The sequence below is a fragment of the Schistocerca piceifrons genome, chromosome 2 (genome assembly GCF_021461385.2).
Source record: "Schistocerca piceifrons isolate TAMUIC-IGC-003096 chromosome 2, iqSchPice1.1, whole genome shotgun sequence".
NCBI lineage: Eukaryota > Metazoa > Arthropoda > Insecta > Orthoptera > Acrididae > Schistocerca > Schistocerca piceifrons.
The window spans coordinates 342,738,194-342,758,254 of NC_060139.1; the positions used below are offsets into that span (position 1 = coordinate 342,738,194).

Genomic DNA, 20,061 nt, shown 5'->3' on the forward strand with positions numbered 1-20,061 from the left:
TAAAAAGTTCTATTCTGAGTTTAGCATAGTACTGGCATCGCTACTGCACCAGCTATATCATGTGACTTCATATTCTTATTTACATTTCAGGGTACTACTGGAAAGTATGTGCCACCTCACATGAGACTGAAAAATGAAGCTGAGGATGATAAGAAACAACTGCTGTTGCTGAGACTGAAAAAGCAAATGAAAGGTCTTTTGAACAGATTATCAGAAGGAAACTTGAAAAATATTGCAACACAGGTCTCTATTCTTTATATCAAGTAAATATTATATCTTTATTCAAACTTGGAGGAACAGTATAGTAAATGCCTTTTTGCTGCATTTTTCCTTACATGAGAATCTTTGCACTTATAATGCAACACTAAATTTACAAATATATGGTAGAATTCTGGCGGTTGGTGTTCATAAAATTCACTTGTCATTGTTGAATAGCTGACCATGCCGTAGTGACACCACATCAAAAACTTTCTTAGACAAAGTGGAGGACTGTGCATAATAACGTGTTCTTGTTTAATATTCTATGTTTCATCAAGCATTTCTTTATAACTCAGAACTGAGGAAACAGCAACTTCATTGCAGCATTCAGTTTGCCAATGTTGTCTTTACAACCTAAGATTGCTTTTTAGCTGCTGAAAGTATGCCTTGACAACCCATAATTCTGCATTGTAAATGAAATTATACAGCAGATCAGCAAAAGTGGCGTATGGAGGGATAAGTTTAAAAGGCAACCCTCTCCATCTTTTCTGCATGCTTCTCCCATTTGTGTTCTCACCATGCGCCACAAGTTGATAGCCTTTGGCCCGTAAGTGTCGAGCCCAGTAAACAATGCCATCAGACAATGCTGTTTGGTTCATGGATGCTCAGTGCACACACTTGAAAATGATGATACCTGAAATTTTATTTAAAACAATTTATTATGGCTGCAAAACCATACTTTTGGAAAATGCTTAGAAAATACTGCAGTGAAACAGCAGCCTCTCCATAATGATATATTCTCCTGTGTTTTAGAAAGTATATTACTGCTCATCTGCTACATTGTAAATCTACGTTAGTTATTGTTACCTGAACATTTAAGCATTCCTTAACCTGGCACATTAGTTTTAACCTCAGTACAAAGCAGAAACATGGGTCTTCTGTTCCACACAGGTAATAGTGACAGACATAGCAGCACAGGCAATGTACACCCGGTAGCTGTCCTGCCTCATATTGATAAATTTTTGTGTGGGACAGAAGAAAGTGAAGGTGACAAGAAACAGAGTGGAGAGAGGGAATAGCATTCACAGCTTTGGGCAGAGGAAGGAACATGACATTTAGTGCAATTTATTGATGTTTAACTGTGCTCTTCTGAAGATTCAGTATCCAAGGAGTCAATTGAAGCAATAGCATTGTCAGTGATTTCAGCGAACTTTTCTCAAATGCTTTCCTTCAGAAAGTTGTTTTCTTGCAGAGTTTCAGTGTGGCATATGTACTTAATCCAGTCTTCCATCATATCATCTTTGCTTCATCAAGTAAATTCTCCCATCTTTCATTCTTTCAGTGATTTGTATGGGCAGTGGTAAGGGGGCAACCTCACAGCTCATTTCTGCCGCTAAACTAACAAGTTCATAATGATTCAAAAGATGCTTGTGTCACCTGATTTCCTCCAGTAACCTGAAATTAAAATATTTTTCTCTTCTAGCCACTGTGCAATTTTTTCCTTCTTTGTAGTTAAATTAGGAATTTTCTCCCTTTTTTCCTTGATTGATAAATAGTGTTATCCATGACGATCGCACAGTCCTCTTTTAAACGATGTAATAAATGTGAAAACCTGTGTTTAAATATATGACTATTCATATCTTCATGATTCTCAGTGGATTTTCAGTTTTTAAACATTAGCTTTTCACTTTTCATAAAGTTATAGTCTGATGACCCTGCATGTCAGGCAGTAAGTCTGTTCCTTCTGCATATGTACTTCATCACACCTACGCCTTTCGAATCATGCCAGATGTGCTTTCTTACGTGATTTTGATTGATACAAGCATCATTAAGAAAATAATAGGGCAATGAGGATTTACTTTCTGAATGTTGTGCATTTTCCTGAAAATAGTACCTCTACTTGCTGCAATATTGGATCAGTATCAGATCTCTCTATCAGAATGTGTGTTTTCCATCGTTGCATTTTCTGTGCCTAAATTCCAAGTCCTTCAGAAATCTTCCACTTGAATGGCGGCTCCCTGTGAAAGCAATCTTGTCATTTGACACATCTGCTACATTTTGCCTTGTAGGATGCTCGCCACAACCATAAAATTGCAATAGAGTATGATGAACAGTGTCTTTCTGGAAATTGTCCAAATCAGTGACAGTATTTCTGCAGCTAATATCTTTTCTCAGAGAGTGGAACTTCATTTCTTGACCACAGGTTTCCATGGCCCGTAATTCTGTTGTAAAACAGCATATGCCTTTGTTGATGCAATCACCGTTGCCAATAAGATTTAATCTCGCCTGGCATTGTCTTTAAGGTCATGAAGAAATTGGTATCTGTAGTATCTAACACTTTTGTTTGGCTCTGTGTGACTTGAAACTTAGTCATTTTAACTCACAAACAAAAATAGCAATAATTCCCAATGAAAATCACTGCTCTCTTTGCAATTGTACACTTTTGTGCAGAGCGCACATGACTGAATGCTGGATAGTTGGTAGTAACAAAGTCATGTCAGCAGCATTGTGCTGCATAAACCCTATTAACGATGAGTGTTTGGTAGCTAGCTGTTGTTTCTTACAATGCTACCTTGATATCACCCATGATGAAAATACGATTGAGGCGACAGTGTGGGCATAGAGTCATGTGCCAAACTGGACTAGGCCAGAGGCTACTCATTGGCACTTAGAAAGGGAGAGAAGGCGAGGGGCAGGAGAACTGATCTACACCTCTCAGCCACCCAGTACAGTGTTTTCACACAGTCATTGTAGAAAATTTGGTTCACTTGTGCAGAGATCAGAGCACTGTAGTCACCTCTGAAAGTTCCTACCTGTGTTACTTGGGTAACTGTATAGTTTTTTGCAATGACTAGTGTTCAAGGAAGAGAAAATAATTTCAAAGTTGAAATTGACAAAGTTGAACAGGAAAGAAGCTCTTTTTAGGATTCAGTGAAGTCCTACTTCTGGGGCACACTCCGTTGTTATTAACTGGCATTTATGATTTTTAGATTTATTCTGGGAAGTGTGAGGGCTGTATAACCTAACAAAGCCGCACGGGGTAGCTCTGCAGTCTGAGGTGGCTTGCCACGGTTCGCGCAGCTCCCCCTGTTTGAGTCCTCCCTCATGTGTGTGTGTGTGTGTGTGTGTGTTTTTTGTCCTCAGGGTAAGTTAGCATAAGTTAGATTAAGTAATGTGTAAGCCTAGTGACCGATGACCTCAGCAGTTTGGTCCCATAGGAACTTACCACAAATTCAGTTCAATTCATCTGTCCTTTTTGTATGCTGAAGTAATTTCTCCACTATGAAGGTGGCCGATTGCTCAGTATTTTGCATAAAGCAATCAGCAAAAATTTGAGTTATGAGGGCACTTTTTGTGAGTACTAATGGGTGGATACTTCCTGGTGTTGATATAAAGCTGCACCTTGAATAATCTAGTCTTTCTTGTGTTCACTCTTTGTTTCAGAGCATTAAAAACCACTTGTAATGCTGATATTCATTTGCAATATGTAGATTTCTGTTGTAAACATGAGAAACTTTATGCACTCAACTAGAGAGCTTCACAGGAAGTTAATTAGGTAGTTAGTTAGTTTCATGGATCATTTTACAATTTGTCATAATAATGAATGCATCATTTTATGTTCACATTACACATTCTTGTGTAAATGTGGCTACATGCTGACCATTTACTGGCAGTTTATTCACTTACAAATACAGATGTGAATTCCTGTCCACCATCTTTTATGTATTCCAAAAATAGAAATATTTTATTAAATAGAAAGAGTTGTCAGAGAGAAACTTTTCAGTTTGTTTTCAAATTTAACTTTGCTGTCTGTCAGACTTTTATATCTGTTGTGAACTGACCTCTTCCTGGCACCAGTGTCGTGGCCCAGGGAGTTGGGGTCACGTCATGAACAGGAGGTTAAGCGTAGAGTTTGGGTAAGTTGTCCAATTCGTGGCTGGAGGCATCAGTGGCATTGTGGTATCTGTAGTAACACTTATTTGTCATGCAAAGCGGACAGAGTTATGAGTGTCTTCAGAGCTACAGTTAGCAGTAGGAGTAAGCGTGCATGCTGTGAAGAAGTGCTGATGTCTTGTCAGTGCATCATGACATCACTCCTGCAGGTTAGTGCCATGGCTATGCACTGTGCTCACAACAGTTACGGTGGGGCGAGGAAGGCGGTGCGGTGCCTGCTCAGACACTCTGCGATGACCCATTGTGGCTTCCACTCTGTGCTCTCAAAGACAGCACATCTTGCAGTCAGGTGAAGACTGCCAACTGTGGTTTAGCATGCAGTTGTGAAGACTAGACCCTGGTCATCCACCATGGATCGACCAAGACAGCAGCAGATGCTCACGAGTCAGTCAGGAGGCTGCACAGATGTGGCACACCCAGTTGGTGTGAAGGTGACATCTTCCTGATCATCCACGATGACTTGTAATTGTAGGAGGTCTGGCTGCACCCTAGTCTTGTCACTGTAATGATCCCATAGCAGAGGACAGCTGGCCACTCACCAATCTTCTCCTCCACGATGACTCGGTAGGCGAAGATGGCAGACCGTGGCTATGGTATGCATCAGGTGGTTGCAGCTCGATGTTAAAGTCAGCAAGCGGGTAGCAGGCTGGCAATCATCTATTAGCGTATTGTGATCTAACTGAAACTCAATAGACTGTTATTCTCTCTGGTTCTAGCAACACAGACAGAATGGCAGTATGGCAAAATATGTTCTTGAGCTCTGAAACCTTCACTATTTAAAGGCCCAGCTTGCACCCATGATGCAGTGGCTCTAAGTGTATGGGCACGTTTGCTCTCTTTTATATGATGCTTCAGTGCTTCTTGTCTCCCTGTTTTAATTCAGTAGTTATTCTGTGTCGCCAAGCTTGGTTCTTTCTGCCTGTCTCTGATTTTTTAGTGGTGCTTGGTGGTAAAGTTATGTACCATTACTTTATAGCACCTTGTTAAGTAACACAGCAATGCTTATATTACCGTCTACAGTGCTCTGAGGTTTGTTGCATTGGTGGTATGTCTCGTTGTCATATGTTTGGCACACCAGCCCAGTCCTAACCTGACCTGCTCTGAACTTGGCTCGTAGAACTTTTTAAAAAATTTAAACATGTACAATAAAATTATTCTGCCGAGCAGTACACCTCCCATATTTCAAAAAGTTCATCCTTAGTTTTGCCTTTGATTATGCTCCACACTAATCTTATAGGTCTGTTTACATAATTATTCATCGTGCCCACTGCACCGACTTTTCTCATGGGAGCTGATTTACATGGGTCATTTCCTAATTCTGTGTCATTATTCCCAAGTTTTAGTTTGCTGGGCACATTCTTTCTTGTTTTTTACGTTATACTAATTTTACAGTTTTCTTAGTGTATGTTTCTAGGTTTTATGTTAGTTGACTGCTTGACTGCTATCTGATGTGTCAGTTGTTCTGGAGGATGGATACCTCTACAACTGAGACAAAAGTAAAGCACATAAATTGCCAACAAGAACATGCCAAGACTAGTGGTCATCATGCTTTTGGTTACCACATTTTGGCATCAGTTCTCCTGGTATTGCTGAATATGTTGCAACATTTTCCCAATGGAAATCTTACCTTACTGAGATGCTATCAGTGTGTCTAAATAATATATGAGGTCAGGATTCAGGGTGTTGTTAAGGTAGGTTAGGTTTTGTGTTGGCAATACTGAAAATAGTTTCTCTGCCCAGTACAATGCAGAGGGAGTGAAATCGAGTACAGTTGTACCTGTGAGTGAAGCTGGTAGTCGGAAATTCATTGTGTATCTCTCAAATCACGCCCTTCACCAAAATACCACTATAACATAACTGGAACATTATCGTACTCTGAGGATTTCTGTTTCTGTTCTTGTAGCAATTCATGATACAGTTTCCAGTGCAAAAACTGAGTATATCCATTCTGCTCCCACCATTTGAAAATGAGGCTGTGGTGCCAGCATTTCTTTTTGACATCATGTTACCTCTGTTTTCCACAGACATGGTGCATCTTGCTTGTCTGTGTGTCCGTCTGCACTTCTCTGGCTGGACAGATGATGGTATTTTCCTTCAAACACCCTTGTACATCCTATTGTGACATAGGAATGTGAGTTTCCCCATGATCGAAAATTATTAACACCTCTTTCACATCTTTACTTGTACCCATTTTTCCCTCACTATCCATCTCACTAGAAAAGGGTGAACTACGTAACATTGATGTTGTGCATTCATCCCTGCCACTGTTAGTTGAACCATTAGATATAACTTTGTTCTGTCCGTATTTACTTCCATATTTGCTATGTGATAAAACGTGGCTATTTTTTTTCCACAACACCTTTGCTATGTGTTGTAGTTGCGAATGAAATTATTTTTTTGCTAATCACAACCGTGTCAAGAACTGATGTGGTAGCAGTAATATCTAACTCAGTTGCCTGTTTACTGCATGGTAGACTGTTTCCTGTAATCTTTGAACTTCAATTTTTATCTCCCACACATCAACAGTCAACCTCAATGTCCATTGATAACTACTTAGCAACACATGTGGTTATAACAGTCGAATGTGAACTGTATGCGTTGTTCCTCCATTGGTGCTGTGTAGCAACATCAGGATTGTCACAACCCATCCAGTTGTTCCTTGTAATTCACGACCTAAAGAAAGTAGCTTCTGTCATCCCATCCCTCCTTCATAAATGCATATATACAACAAAACAATTAACAAATAACACACAGCCAATATATTGTGTAATACTGTAAAGACCTATATAGTATAAATTCTAAATATGCTTGACAAGAATAGAACAACTCGTAGACGTAACACAACTAAATTTAAATACTACTTCTTGTTGCATGATCTTAACTCATAGGGTATACTATCTGCATCCTACTTGTCCACTAGTTCACAATTCTGAACTGTTTTAGTCATTTTCTCATGATTTGACTCTGTTTGTTGGGAGTTGTAGCATGTACCCCCCATTCCTGTAAAGAGTTTAACTTTACTTACATGGACAGTAGACATTTTAGTTAGAATCTGCACTTTAATGTGTACTGGAGGAATCATCTCAATGACCTGATAAGAACACTGATACTTAGTCAAGATATTTTTTCATCTTACCCTTAGGCATGTAGAAGTTGGTGGCTAATACCCGTTGATCCACTTGATATTGTGGCAGTTTTTCTGCATGTTGTGTGGACTGTTCCTGTCACTCCAAAGCTTAAGCACTTGGTAGCTTTACATTGTACCATACCTCCAGTATTCTTTTTGCAAAGTTTTTCGCTTATTCACAGTTTGATCCTAAATTAGGAATCATGATGTCAAAGGGGTGGCATTTTTACACTACCTCAAAAGGTGAGAGACTTGTCAGCATGTACTTTAGAGTTATACATGCAAACTACATATTGTAAATACATATGCAAGTCTGTATAACTGCTGTTAACGTAATAACTCATAATTTAGAGAGGATGCTATGTATTCATTCTGTTGTGCCATTAGTCTGTGGAGGGAATGGGTTTTTTTTTATAATTTCTGGAGACAAAGTATGTGACATATCTGCATCATCAAGTCTGGTAAAGAATTTGTGCCCTGATCCATAACTTATGTATCATGTACTCCACATTTAAGCATCCAGTTGTTAACTAAAGCCCTAAAGCCTGGCCAACTGATCAGGAATTGCCAACGTTGCCAAGACCCTTGAAAAATGAACTGTAATTGTCAGTATGTATTTATTTCCAGTGGGTGCCCTATTATGCCTAAAATGTTAAGTCCAGTCATTTGAAACACTTCTGAGAGTCTTTACAAAGAAATTTTCTGATAACTAAGATCAGCTCTTTGTGCACAAGACATAGGGTCCTTCACTTAATTGCTCAGTGGGTGCCCTATTATGCCTAAAATGTTAAGTCCAGTCATTTGAAACACTTCTGAGAGTCTTTACAAAGAAATTTTCTGATAACTAAGATCAGCTCTTTGTGCACAAGACATAGGGTCCTTCACTTAATTGCTCCGCATCGGATCTCCTTGCTCTCCATCAGAATCTTTCTGCTTCTCGTTTGTCCATCATTTGGCATCCTCTGTGACCTGATGACACATGTCATGTGCTTGAGCAGCACTTTGTCCTTGAATGCCATCAGAATCACTATGCACAGTCTGCACTTCATCGTTCTGCAGAACAAGCCCTCATGCTTCACGAACTGCGGTTGCGACCTGAATGCCTAATAGTCTTTGTTAGCTGCTTGTGCTCACTCTTACTCTGTTAAGAAATGTACATACCACCTCATAATTAAAATTGCTGAGCTTGAGTGCCCATTTTGTATGCCAACATGACAAATCTTTCAGCATTAACAGCCATTTTAATGAAGCATGGTCCATGGTGACCTTAAACTTTCGTCCATATAAATGACAACGAAAGTATGCTATTTCATATATCCCTTCCACCATTTCCTTTTCCATAGTGAGATTGTTACGCACTGCATTGTTCAGTTGGTGTGAGGCATACACTGCTGGATGTTCCTGCCCATTGATATTCTGCCTCAAAATACAACCAACCATGCTATTGCTGCTGTCACAAGAGAGGATAAATTCCTTCTTAACTTCAGGAAAGACTAGTACTGGATCAGAAACTTATGCTGCCTTCAGTGCCTCAAACACTGCTTGACGTTCTGCTGACCACTGGAATTTCGGTTCAAAGGTTCTATGATACGTACAAAATTCTTTACAATTTTGCAATAACAACTCCATAAATCTAGGAACGACATTAGTTGTTTTGTGGTTTGTGATGCTGGGAAGTTCCGGATTGCCTCTGTTAGGTTTGAACGCCTTTTCAAATATACCATGCAAGCTTTTTTGGTTTTAAACGATGTAGGATCCCATCTAATAACCTCTGTTTATACCCCAATCGTCATTCCTTAGCAGTGGTAATGTCCACATGGAATCATGAAAGTTATCTTTGGTCTGTCTTCTGGGAATACCTCTTAACTTATGATGCTTGCTGCTCAGATCCATTTTTGTGGATTACTGGCACCGTCCTAGGTTGTCTAACATTTACATAATATTGGGAATCATATATGCGTCAGTTATGACTCACATTCAGGTAGTGGTAACAGCAAGGGAATCTGTACTTCCTGGTGCCATCTGTTGACTTTTTTGTGGCATGATGACATTTGTGCTCCATGGGGTATCACTGGACTCTATTATACCTTCAGCTAATGCTGATCTATGAACTCCTCCATTATGAGTTGAAGATGCCTTGCTATGTGGTACAGCATTCTATAAACTGGCGCATTATTACCTGTCATTATATGGTGTTGGGTGACCTACGTTGCTGGTAGATGACACTTTGTGTTAAATAAATCATAGTAGCGAAGCTCCCATTGCCTGCTGATAACTGCCTCGCAAGTGACCCAGTTTTTCACGTAACACTGCTGCATTGACGATTTATTTGGGGCTTTGGTCATCACAAGACCTATCAGTATCTTCCTCATCTAGTATCTCTAATGAGACAATCATTAAGCCCTTTGACAGGCAAACCACGTCCATACTGAAGTTATCCAGGGTTACAGGAGCCATAAATTCACTATTAATATTACTTTTGTGTGCTACGCTAGTAAGCACAAAAAATGAGTTCCATCTAATTCTTCATTTTCCTTTAGTGGCTCTACCACATATAATATTTCGCATGGTAAGTCGGTATAAATCGAAACCCACACTAACTTCCCTGTCCCTCACCAATCTTTAGCATATGTGTTCACAATTTAGTCGGCAACAGCTTCAAGAAGGGTGCCCCTTGCAACATTGCCTCACTTGCAGCTGTAGCCTCCAATAAGAACAAATTCCCATCGAGTTCCATTGTATACTGTGAAAGATGAATTCTGGCATGGTGTTTGTGGAGAAAATCTAGCCCAACAGTTGCTGAATACACTTCGCTAGTGTATGGGAACACTTCCATATACTCCTGAAAATCTCTAGTTCTGTTACTGAAACTGAAAATGTTGTACTCAATGACTCGACATTATCATCACCCACCCCATGCAATTTATAATGCGGAGTCCCAGTTTCTTCCTCCCTATGAGGTCTGGACTGATGATTGATGCATGTCTGCCAGACATTTATGTTCCTTGCCCTTCACACAGCATGACAAACAACATTCCATCTATGCACCTTTTTGTGCAATGTTATGTCCTATAAGGAATGTTTCTGACTGTGCAATCTCATTTGCATTTTACTGTTGCACTCTCATTTAAATTTAATGGCTGCTTCTGCTGAAGTTGTTTCACTTCCTATGCTGCCCACAATCATGCACTCAGTGCTCAATTTGGCCACACTTAACAGCATTCAGGTTGCTGACACTGTGTTTCCATACATGACCTTTCCATCTGCATCTATAACACTTTATTTCTGCAGAAAAATCTTGGTGGTCTGTATGTGTTCGTGTAGCAATGTCAAGCTTCTCTATCTGCCTTGTGACCCCAAGAGCCACTGCTAAATTGCCATGATTTTCCTTTCTAACCCTATGTGATATCTCTGTGGGGATACAGTGTATGGGGTGTTCATAAAGTCTGGGTACATAGAGAATTCTAAAATAATAATAAAGCACATTTTAGTCACTCTAATGTTAATAAACAATATTTTCAACATGATCTTCGTGCTTTTCAATATATAATTTGATGTACTTTTCAAGATTAAGGTGAACTCAATGCCATCAATTTTAGCACACTGACAGGTAATGCATTCTATCAGGTGATATAAATTTGGGGGAGGTCTGGCGGATGAGCAGACCACTCCATATGATCTCTTCCCCCAATTCATTGAGGAAAATTGTCATCAACCAATATCTAACAGCTGCAGCAAAATGGGCAGGGCCCCTATCCTGCTGAAACCAGTTTGGAAGTCCCTCACCCAGATGCTCAATTTAAGGCATCAATTTGTCTCTCAGCATGTTCACCCGTTACATGTTCATCAAAGAAGAAAAGTCATAGCACATGAGCTTTCCACAAGTCACACCATACTATCACCTTTTCGCAGTCCTTTTGGATGGATTCATCCAATCTGGTGGATTGCCTTGAGACCAGTGTCGAAGATTTTGTATGTTCACTTCACCATTCATGTAAAACACAGCTTCATCACAGAACAACACACAGTCTTTAGTAAAAATTGATATTTTCATCCAAGTTATCTGAAAACTATTCACACATATGGATGTGCCTATTTTGATTGTTTTAAGTTGTGCAATACCTGTAACTTGTACAGATGAAACCTCTCCTCTGCCAAGATTTTGCGGATGGTTGACCTTGGAACACCCAACTCCGTGGATGTCCAATGAAGCAATTTCTTTGGGCCAGCATAGACCTTGTTGAAGGCAGCCTCTTTCGTTTCATGTGAAGTCTTTGATCATCCCGACCAGGGCTTGTCCAACACACTGCCTGTTTCTTTAAACTCAGTGATTTTAATTTCCTGACGGCAGTAAAACAAATAGATCGATGATGAGAGTGTTGAAGGCTAAATTCTTCCACAATTTTGCGATATGACGATCCTTCTCCTTCACTTAAGAATATCAACTCCACTTGTTCTTCTTTAGTCAGAGCCACCATTCAATCTGAAAAAAATATTAGAATTAATTTTATGATTATTATTATTTATTTATTAATATTTATAGAAAATAGAATATTTATTAGAATTCCCTATCTATCCAGACTTTGTGGACACTCTGTAGAAAAACATCCAAAGCCCTACTCTCAGCTCCTCTCAGCAAGACTCTGTATGCTTCCATGTTTTGTGTCATCTGATACATCTGTGCATGGATACCCTAGGTTTTGTCCATAAATATTTCTACTGATTCCCTATTTTTTTGTGTTAAGGAACTCAATTTTTCCTAGGAAAACTTTGTGCTGTTTTGCTTCTGATAACATTGTGATAACCCATCAGTTAACTGCTGGTATCTTTCTGCCTTACTGAGAACTTCACCTGCTAATTGTAAATCAGCCACACAGAGAGTAATCTTGTGTGACTGACCACTCATTGTGGCGGTAGCCTTAACACTGTCAGGGAATGCAATTACAGCCTCTGTTAACTTGCCAGAAAAGGTGTTACTAACATAACTGTCAAAGGATTGAAAGAAGAAGGGGATGGGGGGCTACCTACACTGCTGTCTTGGCTTCCTTAGGCCCTTATTTTATCTGCTAAACCACAGCCTGTAAAATTTCTACATGCCTACGTAGCTCTTGCTGATGTTGGGAATTTAACCCTGACAATACGTGTACCTGCTTTTTAAAAGTGGCAACAATCTCACTCATAGTAGCAGAATGTGTTTGTGGCATTCTGTGCAATTTGGTACTGTCATTAACAACAACACAAAATAAAAAGAGAAAAACTGCACTTTCAACACATACATAATAATTGCACACTAAAATTTCTGGCGTATCATTGCCCAATGAGACCCAGAGCAATCCTGTGCCACATGCCCCAATTGCCTACAGGGATACACGTGATTGACACAACCTTAGTACGTGGCAACTCACGCCCTGATAGATAAGTGCCCAGCAATTACATTTGCAGTTAGTCAATCTGCTACTGTTCCTCGATGGGTAACATTTCTAATTGTTTCAGTTGAAACCACAAATGATGTTAATGCAGGTGTCAAATAAGTTTCTGTAACATTCTCCTTAAACAGTGACAAATGCTCTTGTGGTTTAAGAAATGGCATTTTAAGGGTGCTACTGATGTCTCTGTGAGTTGACACGGCTCATTACAGATACACATATACACTCAAAAGGCCACCAGTGAAGAAAACCCTCACTCGACAGACCACATCGTGCTGGCACTGCTAGATAACGGTCGATGCTGTAGATGTAGCTTCACTGTCATTTGCGTCTTGAGGTGAAAAAAATTCTGGCACCGATGCTGCGACACAGCCATTTTCTTACACGAATTTTGTGACCTGATAAGCTGAGGTCATTTTGCGAACAGGAGATTGTGCACAGAGTGTAGGGGAGCGGTCCATTTCGTGCCCAGATGCATCAGTGACACAGCAGTATCTGTAATAACATGTATTTGTCATGCAAAGTGTACAGAATTGTGAGTGCCTCCAGAGCTACGATCAGAGGCCGGATGCAGGCGTGCATGCTGCAAAGAAGTGACGATGCCTCGTCAGTGTGGTGTCACATCGCTCCCACGGGGTAGTGCTGTGACTGCGTGCTGTGGTGGTGGCATTGGTGGGGGTGTGAGAAAGGTGCTGTCCATACAGACTCTGTGAAGACCCAGTGCATCCACCACTTCAGCATTCTCAAAGACAGCACCCGTGCACTCAGATGGACACTGCCAACCATGGTCCAGGATGTCGGTTATCGTGAAGACTAGACCCCGGTCATCCATGACGGATTGACCGAGATGGCAGCAGGTGCTCATAAGTAAGCCAGGAGGTTGCACAGACGTGCCATACCCAGTCAATGTGAAGGTGGCAGCTTGCGGATCATCCGCGATGACCTGTAATGTAGGAGGACTGGCCATACCCCAGTCTCATCCACAATGACCCCACAGGGCTGGCCACTTGCCAGTCTTCTCATCTTCAGTGACCTAGTAGGCAGCAATGACAGACCACACCTGTGGTACGCATCAGATTGGCTGCATCTCGGTGTCGAAGTTAGCGAGCAGGCAGTAGGCAGGCAGTTATCGATCAGCTTGTCACGATTTAACTGAAACTCAGTAGACTGTCATCCTCTCTTGTTCTAACTACGTGGACAGACTGGCAGCGTGACAGAATATGGTCTTGTGCTCTGAAAGCCTCACTATTTAAAGGGCCCAGTGCACACCTGTGACATGTTACCTCTGAATGTATGAGCACAGTTGCTCTCGTTTATCCGACCTGTCAGCACTCCTTGCCTTGCTGTGGTAACTCAGTAATTATTCTGGGGGTCTCTGAGCTCGGTTCTTTCTGTCTACGTTTGATTTTGTAACGGTGCTCGAGCAGTGGAGTTACGTAGCATTACCTCACAGTTCTTTGTTAAGTAGCACTCGCAACACTTGTGTTTCTGTCTACTCTTGAGGTTTGTTGCATTGGCAGTACGTTTTGTTGACATACCGATAATCGGCCCAGTGCTAACTTACTCTGTTCTGAGCCCACTTGGTAGAACTTTTTAAAAAAATTTTAACATGTAGAATGAAATTATTCTGTTGTGCAACTTATTATTGGGTAGGTGATCAAAAACTGGGTGCGACATTGTGCACCCCTTTTGTTCTAAAGACAGCCGTAATGTGGATTAAGGAATGTAATATTTTTCTTCTGGGATTGTAATTTTGTACATCGTTGTTCCTATTTAACTACCGTATACGTTTACACTTCGTGTGAGGATAAATATACTGCGAAGCAATGTTCAAAACTGCCTACCACCTTAAACGTATGTCTTCTGTTTACTTGCAACAGGCTCCACATCTGTGATAAACTTCTTCTAAGGAATAAGTCTCGACAACCGTGGAATGCCCATGAAAACTGCTGTAACCCGACACATATGTAGTATGGCTTAAAAATTTTACTCGAGAATGGCTGCACAGTTGAAACAACAAAGTACACAAATTAAAAATAAAATGGAATTGAATAATAGCCAATGCAAGAAAATTATTTATTTTAAGAAAATGTCTACAAAATTATCAAGTGTGAGCACCACATATTATTCTTACAGTACGTCTTTGAGCAACGAAGACATACTCTCACAAAGATTAGTTACCTCAGAACGTTATTTCATACAACATTATTGAATGAAAATACATGGAATATGTTAACTTACTGGCTTGTCACCCCCTAAGTTTTGCAATGGTTAGAAGTACATGTGTGGCTGAATGAAGTTTTTTTTTAGGAATTCCAAAGTGCTTTTCCCCACTTAAATTCTCATCAATGTGGAAACCTAAAATGTTTGAAGTTTCCAATCTACTTATTATTTTCTCACCACATGTTACACTTACATTTGGTGTAGTACCTCAAGATGCCCAGAAATGAATATGTTGTGTGATTTTTAAATAAGACCATTTGCAGAAAACCATACACTAATATTTTTAATAACATTGCTTACTATTTCTTTTACTGCCGCAAGTACAGGGATATTACAAATGATTGAAGCGATTTCATAAATTCACTGTAGCTCCATTCATTGACATATGGTCACGACACACTACAGATACGTAGAAAAACTCATGAAGTTTTGTTTGGCTGAAGCCGCACTTCAGGTTTCTGCCGCCAGAGAGCTCGAGAGCGCAGTGAGACAAAATGGTGACAGGAGCCGAGAAAGCGTATGTCGTGCTTGAAATGCACTCACATCAGTCAGTCATAACAGTGCAACAACACTTGAGGACGAAGTTCAACAAAGATCCACCAACTGCTAACTCCATTCGGCGATGGTATGCACAGTTTAAAGCTTCTGGATGCCTCTTTAAGGGGAAGTCAACAGGTCGGCCTGCAGTGAGTGAAGAAACGGTTGAACGCGTGCGGGAAAGTTTCACGCGTAGCCCGCGGAAGTCGACGAATAAAGCAAGCAGGGAGCTAAACGTACCACAGCCGACGTTTTGGAAAATCTTACGGAAAAGGCTAAAGCAGAAGCCTCACCGTTTACAATTGCTACAAGCCCTGACACCCGATGACAAAGTCAAACGCTTTGAATTTTCGGTGCGGTAGCAACAGCTCATCGAAGAGGATGCGTTCAGTGCGAAACTTGTTTTCAGTGATGAAGCAACATTTTTTCTTAATGGTGAAGTGAACAGACACAATGTGCGAATCTGGGCGGTAGAGAATCCTCACGCATTCGTGCAGCAAATTCGCAATTCACCAAAAGTTAACGTGTTTTGTGCAATCTCACGGTTTAAAGTTTACGGCCCCTTTTTCTTCTGCGAAAAAAACGTTACAAGACACGTGTATCTGGACATGCTGGAAAATTGGCTCATGCCACAACTGGAGACCGACAGCGCTGACTTCATCTTTCAACAGGATGGTGCTCCACCGCACTTCCATCATGATGTTCGGCATTTCTTAAACAGGAGATTGGAAAACCGATGGATCGGTCGTGGTGGAGATCATGATCAGCAATTCATGTCATGGCCTCCACGCTCTCTCGACTTAACCCCATGCGATTTCTTTCTGTGGGGTTATGTGAAAGATTCAGTGTTTAAACCTCCTCTACCAAGAAACGTGCCAGAACTGCGAGCTCGCATCAACGATGCTTTCGAACTCATTGATGGGGACATGCTGCGCCGAGTGTGGGAGGAACCTGATTATCGGCTTGATGTCTGCCGAATCACTAAAGGGGCACATATTCGAAAATTTGTGAATGCCTAAAAAAACTTTTTGAGTTTTTGTATGTGTGTGCAAAGCATTGTGAAAATATCTCAAATAATAAAGTTATTGTAGGGCTGTGCAATCGCTTCAATCATTTGTAATAACCCTGTATATTTGAATTTATTACAATACTAGTACTACCTGAAAAGAGAACTAGTTGTGCCTGTTGTATATTAGATGAAATGTCATTTACATACACGAGAAACAATAGTGGACCGAAGACTGAGCCTTGTGAAATCCTGTAAGCAATTTCTCCCAAATCAGAAGATTCTCCTCTTCTTACATTGGTTGAATTACTGGGTACGGATGTTTTGACTGTAGAGTGAAACTTGTCAATGACAGAAGAATAAATAGTTTGTTCAGTTATGAACATTCACCCCTAGTTGTCCTTTGTGCAAGAATTTATTGGAGTGACTCGACCCGTCTGAAGTGGAGGTTTTCACAGTCTTGTGATGCAAGAAAGAAGTTCCACCCAGTGATTACATTATGTCTATATATTGGAAAAATGACAAATTGGAAAATCTGCGTAAGTCATTGTAATTGCCATTACAGTATAAATACCAGGTTGTTGTTCATATGGTTCAAGTCAAACCATCTGCTCAGAAAATATAGTTTCCTTCCACTTTTGATGATGGATATCAAGCATCATTGAAAAGGTGAGCTACAGAATTGACTAGAGCCCAAGCCAGTAGTGGTGGTGGTGGTGCTGCTACTACTACTACTACTACTACTACTACTACTACTACTGGTCCTGATGATGATGATGATGATGATGATGATGATGATGTCAGTGTGTTTTTACAATCTCTTGGCAACTGTTGTCCATGGAGGATTCCTGTCTGTGACGGTCTCTTCTCCAGAAATCATTGCCTCATTTGTTTTCCCTTATTTTTATGGATAATCAGTGACATTTGCCTTGTAGATAAGAATAAATGTTTTGTCTCTTTGCGACTGGAATTTTTATTATTGTTTAACCACACCAGTTTCACCTAATTGAATTAGGCGTTATTAGTGATTTTTATGCCTCGTGTGTGCATTTGCCCCACCATATGAATCAAAACATAAGTTTTCAGTCAGCTATAGTTTTGCATTGCACTGCACAACAAGTTGACCCATGATTTAAGTTTTCAGTCAACTGCGTGTCTCATCTGAAACTTTTACTGGCTTTCACCACGTCTATGGCACAGTACCAAAAACTTTGCAGATACAACAATATAGCTATACCCTGATGCTTGGCTCAGTGTTCCAGTTGTCTCCCCACCTAATTGTGGTTGACATAAGAAATTTTGTGTTATTTCTGTACAGAATTTGTCCCATGTGTCAAGATTGTATTCATTGATTCAAAAATACTGTTAAATGTTATTGTCCAGTAAAAGCTTATGTTGGCCAGGCTCTTTGGACCTGTGACATGGTTGAATCTCTTCAATGATTAGCCGCTACAGCTCAGCTTCTACCTTCTTTGTTTTTGTTTGTCTTTTGATTTGCTGTGGAATTATTTGCACAGGCCTCTAGTAATTATTACACTAAGCATAACCTGCTGCATACTGATAGTATTTTACTTGTGCTGATTTTGTGCTTCTTTACTAAACTTGATTTGGACAGTGCTCCACACGAAATGGTATTGGATCACCTGATTGTCTTAGCTGTGGTTCTGTATCTTAAGTATACCTAAATTGTGGTGAAAGGAACCTCTATGTGACAGTAAATAAAAATCTTGCAGATATTTTTCTACAGCAAGAGTCTCTGCAAGAGGGCCAAGACCATCTGGTACATACTCTATCAAATAAGGATTGTGAGATCATGCTGAAAACCCTGAATCCTGGATTGCTTCTGCCTAAAGATATCCATTGATGAGAAGATCCCTATGTGGCTGAGCCATGCCATCATGAAGAATAAAATCTCCACCTGTTGCATTAGCGTAAACATAAACATGTCACAAAGCATGTTATCTCTGCAGACATAAATAGCCACAGTGAAATGTAGGTCTTTGTGTCCACATAATAGTATGTTAATCCACACACTGATACTGCCTCTTTTGGAGGCACTCCTTTCACAGTTATTTGATGGATCACAACAGATCTCAATTTCTCTAATAATTGAAACGTGGCTGATATAATATACATGCTTTATCAAGACCACGCTTTTAAGCTCAACAAGTCTTTGTACAGTGCATGACTCACGTTTGAAGTGAATGAACAGTCTTCCATTGACTTGCAATCAAGTGTACATGATAATTCACTCTTGTGATGAGTAGTGAGAGCTACATATGTGACTGATCAGGACACACATCCAATCATCATGAAGCATTCTGTATACAGTACTTGATGATATTCCCCCGTGATTATTGCACGAAGAACAGGACTTTGTCTAGTAGTGAAGTGGTCTAAATCAAGACAGCCCTACATATATACCATATTCAGAAAGCCCTACGTACACAATATTTCAAGAGAGAACATTGCGATGGCGAGAGTAAGACATTGGACCTTCTCAATGCTGAATATGTGATTACAAATTGTTACAACATTCTACAAACAACAGTGGGGTTAACATTTAACTAAGTGGCCATTTCTGGCCGAATTCAATCTGTTACTAATTTGTCGAAACACACTGTGTTCATTTATGTTCCATAGGTGCGATCGTGGAGCAGACTTTTCAGAGATATGGAACTAGTCAAACACTGCATTAACAAAGACGAATGGCTGTCTGAAACTAATAATGTAGGCTGCATTAACAGTTATATGTCAGTAAACTATACCTGTGCTAATATATGATATATTTTATCATCAAATGTCATTTGACACATGCAGCTAGATTAAGGCTGCTGCTAGACTTTTCCGTATGTTAAGCTCTTCACGTCCTGTTGTACCTGCAAGTTTTGTAATATTAAGTATCCATCTTACATTAGGTTGTCAGCTTGGTCTTTTCTTGTCTCTGGAAATCCAGCTAAAAAGTTTTAGGTACATCTGCTGTCCATTCACTCAGTTACATGTGCCACCAATCACCATTTTATTTTCAATTCGCTTAAATGTTTTCCACTCCAATCTTTCCCTGATCCACATTTTTTTTCTTTTTTTTTTTTTCTGCCTTGCATAGTTATTGCTGATGTGGGCCAGTCCATCATTCTTTCAGTTTCCGAATGGATTTCTTAGTGAAAGCACGTGTCTCACATCAAAACTGATTATTTACACTTAATTTACTGTGTATTCATTGGACTCTCAAATTTGACAATCATGGTTATTTTAACAAGAGTACCCCAGACCATTTGTACTCTTTGCTATTTACCCAGTTGTGAGTTTCAACTGCCTCAACTTTTTTCAGTATGTTAATTTTACATTATTTTTGTCTTATTATTATTGATTTTCAGACCTATTTTCAAACTTACCCTAATGAACTATTCCTTACATTTTTTATGTTAATTTGCACTAGCACTAAACGGTACACTGTCATCAGCAAACCTAAGGTGATTTAAATGTGATCCATCAATACACTAACCTTATTCATTATTACATTGTCATGTTATAAAAATTGTGCTGTGGAGTGTACTTTTTCATCTTAAAATCGTAAGTGATATTAATGC

General features: G+C 39.9%; 1 protein-coding gene across 1 annotated transcript in view; it reads left to right on the forward strand.

The window, feature by feature from the left end:
- The window catches only part of LOC124776496 (nucleolar MIF4G domain-containing protein 1-like), a 120,980-nt gene that overhangs the window by 24,647 nt on the left and 76,272 nt on the right, over positions 1-20,061 (forward strand). The window contains exon 3 of the mRNA XM_047251514.1: positions 91-243. Coding sequence (XP_047107470.1) covers positions 91-243 — 153 coding nt within the window. The remainder of the gene's footprint in view (positions 1-90; positions 244-20,061) is intronic.